General features: G+C 49.1%; 1 protein-coding gene across 1 annotated transcript; it reads left to right on the forward strand.

Moving 5' to 3' along the window:
* The first annotated feature begins 4,345 nt into the window (after nt 1-4,345).
* Nucleotides 4,346-6,559, forward strand: VRTN (vertebrae development associated). Its single transcript, XM_005883561.1, has 2 exons — nt 4,346-5,111; nt 5,187-6,559. The coding sequence occupies exons 1-2, from the start codon at nt 4,346-4,348 to the stop codon at nt 6,557-6,559; spliced, it is 2,139 nt and encodes a 712-aa protein (XP_005883623.1).
* The last annotated feature ends 348 nt before the right edge of the window (nt 6,560-6,907 follow it).

Raw genomic sequence — 6,907 nt, forward strand, 5'->3', positions numbered from 1 at the left:
CGTAAGGTTTCGTAGTTTTAATAGCTGTGGTCTTGGGGAAAGTTATTTAATTTAATCCCCAAGCCTCTGTTTCTCCAGGTGTGAACTAGGAAAAGCCATCCTAGCGATGGTTGCAGGTGTGATGGAGTTGCAGTTCACAGGGAGGAAAGGGGAGAGCCACATACTGGGTAAACAAAAGGACCTCTGAGAAGCCCGAATCCAAGCTCTCCCATGTGAAGGCCACAGAAACTTGTCATCGCGAGGGAACATTGTAGGAAGTAGGCTCGCCGAGTGGAAGGGCAGAAAGAATCACCCACACAATTAAATTAATTGTCCCCTTTTATTTGTCCCCGAGATTTTGGTTGAATTACCAGAGTAAGCAGTAGGTAGGTGGTGGCTATTTTCATAATTTTGTTGACAAAGTAGCCAGGGGAGCACTCATTTACATGCAGCTGTATAGCAAGGTTAAAAAATCCCAGCGTCTTTGCTTGCCAGAATGAAAAAGCTCTTCTGTGTGTAGAGTTTGCACTTCAGGCAGGTTTTTTTTTTTTTAATCACACATGAAAATGCTCTCTTCACTAAGAACTGATAGGAAATGTATCCCCTAGCTTTCCAAAGAAAACTAATTTGTTTTTTAAAGTAGATCTAAAGTACACAAAAAATGAACAGATTAAAAGTCCAATTCCAGGGCCAAATAATATGATCCAAATAGAGATTTGGTGAGAGGTTACACCAGATTTGTCACTAGGCACATTTAAAAAAAAATCTACAGCTGAGAGAAATTTTATCCAAAAGTGTTCCTGATTACCAGTTTTTAAAAAAGCTTTCTTTTTTGTGATTATCAAGTAAAATTCTGTTGACACTTTTGGTGCTTTTTTTTTGGTTTTGTTTTGGTGTTTTAAAAACCTTTTTTCTCCCCCAACTTCACTGAACCATAGTTTACACTCATACACATCCTTTTTAAGTGTAAAGTTTGATTAGTTAAGTGGATACACCCCGTTTTTTTTTTTTAAAGAACCTCATTCTTTAATATATTTTTATTGATTTCAGAGAGGAGGCCAACGCTCTATCCACTAGGGCACAAACCAGCTAGCGCGCAGTTTTTTAAAAAAATTTTTTAAAAAGTATTTTTATTGAGAGGAAGGGGGAGGGAGAGAGAGAGAGAAACATCAATGATGAAAGAGAATTATTGTTCGGCTGCCTCCGGCACACCCCACACTGGGGATTCAGGGGCCCACACCCCAGGCATATGTCCTGACCTCCTCCTGGTTCGTAGGTCAACGCCACCACCGCGGGGTCCAGACACAATTTTTAAACCTAAGACTAATCTAAAGCTATTTATTGAATTCTATGTTCTCTGTGAGAACAAAGGTCTGAGAAATGGTCTCCTTTTAAATTTAAAAACAGTCTCCATAAAGGAATATTACTTTGCTTTGCAATACAACGCTGAAAACAGGCCAGTAATTAGAGTGATTAGTTTGTGTTGAGGAGGTGGCTGGCTCTTGAAACTAGATGAGATGAATCACAGGCCCTAAAGAGCATCTGGTTTCAACTACTGGCTGTACCGCTGTGTGACAGGCAAACTGGGTGAAGTAGACTAACATTGATTATCTCAGTTTCCTCACCTGTGAATTGGGGCTAATGGTATTATTACCTTAACTTGTGGCCGTCAGGATTAGGACAGTGCAGGCCAAAGAGCAGATGCTCAGTAAATTTTAGTTATTAGATCTGTGTTAGCACAGTGGCCAGGCCGACACAGTTGCTGCCCCCGTGAAAAGACTGGCTTTGTTCCAGGGCAGCAGTTCTTAAGCTCTTGGTCTCAGGACGTCAGTGTGCTCTTAAGAACTGAGGACCCCGAAGAACTTTGTTTATATAGGTTACATCTGTCAATGTAGAGTGCGTTCAAAATTAAAAAGGAGACATTTAGCCCTAGCTGGTTTGGCTCACTGGATAGAGCGTCGGCCTGGGGACTGAAGGGTCCCAGGTTCGATTCCGGTCAAGGGCATGTACCTTGGTTGCAGGCACATCCCCAGTAGGGGGTGTGAAGGAGGCAGCTGGTCAATGCTTCTCTCATCGATGTTTCTAACTCTCTATCCCTCTCCCTTCCTCTCTGTAAAATATTAATAAAATTATTTAAAAAAGGAGACATTTAGAAAATATTTATTAAAAAACAACAAAGCTGTTTCATAGGATCAATGCGTAGTTTTTATGAGAGAAAAGAACATTATTAAGAAAAGTTGATTCTTTTACATTTCTCCAAATCTTTTAATATCTGGTTTAATAGAAGATAAGTAGATTCCGTCCGTCTCTATGTTCAATCTGTTGTGATACATTGTTTTGGTGGAAGTATAAAGAAAACCCCATTTCACCCAGATATGTGGATGGAAAGAGGAAGGCTATTTTGATAGCTTTTCAGTGGATATTCTTTGATAATATATCAAAACTTGACAAGTAGTTTCTCAAAGCTTAGTTATAATGTAGCATCTGAAACAGTATCCATGAACTTTTTTTTTTACCCTACTATCTTAAAATACATTGCTTTCTTTTATATTTTGTTTGGATCTTTTTACCTGTGCATGACTTTGTAACCACCCAATATATTTAGGAAATATAATTCATTGAGTGATGCAGATCTTCAAATGTTGATAATTCCATTATACATATAAAAAGTTACATTTATAGTGTCACCACTGATCAGAAAAATCTTTAGGATACAGGTTTCTAAAATTCTAATTTTCTTCTTCTTCTTCTTCTTTGAGTTTTTGAGTTTCCTTGAGCCAAACTGATGACAATTGCCAGGAAGCAAGATCTCAAATGTTCCCCAAAATTCTAATTTTCAAATGAAAGCTCAAAATTTCACTGGCAGCAAATGGTAGTTTTCCTTAAAGTGACAGGCTCACTTTATCATTTTTGAGAATGTCTACCAAATATCCTAATCTAAAAGACTAATGTCTCTCAATCTTCCTTTGAAGTAAAATGGTATTCCAAGATAAGAGCAGCTAGTTCATCATACAATTGTCATATGAGACCTTCAGTGTGCAGCAGAAATGCTTTGTGTGTACTCCCCATTTTGTCACTCCTAATATTCAAAAGTTGTGTTTTTTAAGGGTTGTGATTTCAGAAAAATAAGCTTTATGGCTTCATCAAGGATATTCTCTGTTTTTTAGAGTGGGAGGGAAGGAGGGAGAGAGAGAGAGAGAAACATTAATGTGAGAGAGACACCTCGATTGGTTGCCTCCTCTATGGCCCCCCAGTCAAGGCTGGGAATCAAACCTGGGACCCAGATACTGCAACCCAGCTATGTGCATGGGCTGACACTCTAACTACTGAGCAATGCTGACCAGAGCAATCAAGGACATTTTTTTTTCTCTTAAATATATTTTTTATTGATTTCAGAGAAGAGAGGAGAGGGAGAGAGAGATAGAAACACCAATTAGAAAGAGAGAATCATTGAATGGCTGCCTCCTGCATGTCCCACACTGGGGATCGAGCCTGCAACCTGCGCATGTGCCCTTGACTGGAATTGAACCTGGGACCCTCCAGTCAGTAGGCTGACACTCTATCCACTGAACCAAACCGTCCAGGGCTCAAGGACATTCTTGAGTGAACCTAGCTTTTTGTTTTTTCCTAACTGCAACTGCATGGTGGTAAAGAAGGGAATGACTTCTAGCACGATTTGATTCATACTAAGGTACTGCAGTTTTAATCAAGTGTTTTTACAGTGAAAAAGGCAACTATCTTAGTGTTAGCTTAGTATATCTTAGTATTATTATGAAAATAGCTTAACTTGCAGACCTCTCTGAAAAAGTCCCAGGGAACCCCAAGTATGGTCCTTGAGAATCACTGTTCTAGGGAAAGACAGGCCAATTTTGGCTACAGGGGATTGTAAGTCTTTCCCAGGTGCAGAGGTACAGCTTTTATGGCTGCACAATGTAATCTGTAGTACTAGATAATACTGAATATACAGTACCTATCACTTCTACATTACGTCACAATGTGCCCGGCACTTTTCTAGGGGTGGATATAAAAGTGTGTGTGTATATCTATGTCTCCCTCCTTTCCTTTCACTGTTTCATTTATACCTACAACAACCCTATAAGGTAGATTTTTTTTTTTTTAACACAGAGAAGGAACCTGAAGCTTAGAGAGGTTAAGTGATTTCTTCAAAACCAAGAAGACCAAGCTCTTGGTACCACTGAAGGGTGAACTGAACCCTGGAGGCACTTTAGCCATTGCTTGCTATGAGGAAATGGGGGTGGTGCACATCATCTCAAGGGAGAAGGTGCAGGGCTGGACGGGCCACCATTGCTGGTGTCCTCTGGGTCCTTGTCCTGACCTCTGCTCTCTGCCCTTTGCCCTTGGCAGGATGACATCCCGGGAGCAGCTGGTGCAGCAGGTGCTCCAGGAGCTGCAGGAGGCGGTGGAGTCCGAGGGCCTGGAGGGTCTGGTGGGCGCTGCTCTGGAGGCCAAGCAGGTCCTGTCCTCCTTCACCCTCCCCACCTGCCGGGAGGGCGGCCCCAGCCGCCAGGTGCTGGAGGTGGACTCGGTGGCCCTGAGCCTGTACCCAGAGGACGCGCCCAGGAGCATGCTGCCGCTGCGCTGCCAGGGCGAGGGCAGCCTGCTGTTCGAGGCGGCCAGCCTGCTGCTGTGGGGCGACGCGGGCCTCAGCCTGGAGCTGCGGGCGCGCACCGTGGTGGAGATGCTGCTGCACAGGCAGTACTACCTGCAGGGCATGATCGACTCCAAGGTGATGCTACAGGCCGTGCGCTACTCGCTCTGCTCCGAGGAGTCCCCCGAGATGACCAGCCTGCCGTCCGCCACGCTGGAGGCCATCTTCGATGCGGACGTCAAGGCCACCTGCTTCCCTAACAGCTTCTCCAACGTGTGGCACCTGTACGCCCTCGCCTCCATCCTTCAGCGCAACATCTACTCCATCTACCCCATGCGCAACCTCAAGATCCGGCCCTACTTCAACCGCATCATCCGGCCCCGCCGCTGCGACCACGTGCCGGCCACGCTGCACATCATGTGGGCTGGCCAGCCCCTGACCAGGCACCTCTTCCGCCACCAGTACTTTGCCCCTGTGGTGGGACTGGAGGAGGTGGAGGCTGAAGAGGCTACCTGCTTGGCCCCTGCTCCTCCGGCCTCAGCTCCTCCTGCCCCGGCTCCTCCGGCTCCTCCTGCCCCGGCTCCTCCGGCTCCTCTGGCTGCAGCGCCAGCTCTAGCTCCGGCGCCACCGCCAGCCAAGACCCCGGAGCTGCTCACCCAGGAGCCTGGCCTCAGCTACTCCCACTTCTGTGAGCGCTACAGCGTCACCAAGAGCACCTTCTACCGCTGGCGGCGACAGTCCCAGGAGCACCAGCAGAAGTTGGCCACCCTCTGCTCAGCCAAGCATGTCCTGCAGGACAGTGTCCGCCGTGGGGGCATCATGTCACTGCAGCAGTTTCTCCAGCGGTTCCCCGAGATCTCCCGCTCCACCTATTATGCCTGGAAGAATGAGCTGCTAGGCACTGGCACCTGCCAGCCGCCGGCCCCCAAGGAGGCGCTGGGCGTGGAGGAGCAGGAGAAGCTGCCAGAGGAGCCGGCTCCCGAGGGGCTGGGGTGCTCCATGCTGCCCGGGTCCAGCCCCGGAATGGTCCTCATGCAGCGGGCCAAGCTGTACCTGGAGCACTGCATCTCCCTGAACACACTGGTGCCTTATCGCTGCTTCAAACGCAGGTTCCCTGGCATCTCCCGCTCCACCTACTACAACTGGCGCCGGAAGGCCCTCCGGAGGAACCCCAGCTTCAAGCCGGCCCCGGCCGTCTCCACAGCCCAGGCTCCCCAGCCAGTATCTGTTGGGGAAGAGGCTCTGCTCCCTGAGAAGGGTGAGGTGGGAGAGGGGCCAGGGAAAGCAACAGGTGTGGGGGGGTCACCCACCCCCCAGGAGTTCCTGCCCCCGAGGATGCCCCTGTCCCGTCGGCAGAGGCGTCTGCGCAGGGCTGCCCGCAAGCAGGTGCTCAGTGGGCATCTCCCCTTCTGCCGTTTTCGCCTCCGCTACCCTAGTCTGTCCCCCTCCACCTTTTGGGTCTGGAAGAGTGTTGCCCGGGGTTGGCCCAGAAGCCTGTCCAAACTCCAGATCCAGGCTCCTACCCTGGGCAAAAGCGGGGTGCAGGAGGCTGAGGCGAAGCGAGAGGAAGAGGCTGGCAGGAATGTGACAGCTGCCATGGTCCCAGCTGCAGGGACCCCAAAGGTGGCAGCTCCTCCAGGAGAGGATCCAGGGAAGGCCCAGGAGGGTCCTTCCAGAGAGAGGGCCCTGCCAGAGGGGGCCACGGCCCAGGGGTGGCCCCACAGTGGGTCCTGGCCCAGCCACCCTGTGGTGGCGGCGGCAGGTGGCAGGGACAGCCAGGCGCTGATGATGGACATGCTCGCCACCACGAAGTTCAAGGCTCAGGCCAAGCTCTTCTTGCAGAAGTGCTTCCAGTCCAAGAGCTTTCCCTCTTACAAGGAGTTCAGCGCCCTCTTCCCCCTCACCGCCCGCTCCACCTACTACATGTGGAAGCGAGCCCTGTACGACGGCCTCACCCTGGTTGATGGCTGACAGGGTGATGCAAAGGGGCTGGGAGCAGGGGGACCAGTTTGGAGAGGGTCAGGGACCTGAGTTGCCCCTGGCGTGGCCAGGATGCGCCTTGTTCTGGCTCCCACAGTGTCTACCCTGAACCCAAAGGCAGATTTGTGTTGTTTCTTGGCCCCAGGGCAGAGAGAGAGCCAGACCTCAGCCATTGGGTCTGCTGCAGAGAGTCACAGGACCAGCAGCGGTCTCTTCAGTTGTTTGCCCTTCTTATTTTGATTGTGTCTTGGATTTAGTGTTTTATTTTGGTTTAAGTGGGTTGGCTGGGCCCTCTTGCTGGTATTGGAAGCTGTATGTGTTGGGGGGAGGTCTGGAAGA

This window comes from Myotis brandtii, unplaced genomic scaffold (assembly GCF_000412655.1).
Source record: "Myotis brandtii unplaced genomic scaffold, ASM41265v1 scaffold793, whole genome shotgun sequence".
NCBI lineage: Eukaryota > Metazoa > Chordata > Mammalia > Chiroptera > Vespertilionidae > Myotis > Myotis brandtii.

Bases quoted from the DNA above. Each gene is read 5' to 3' on its own strand.
- VRTN (XM_005883561.1), top strand. From the start codon at position 4,346: ATGACATCCCGGGAGCAGCTGGTGCAGCAGGTGCTCCAGGAGCTGCAG. The intron at 5,112-5,186 runs CTGCTCCTCCGG...CGGCTCCTCTGG, and splicing joins AGAGGCTACCTGCTTGGCCC to CTGCAGCGCCAGCTCTAGCT.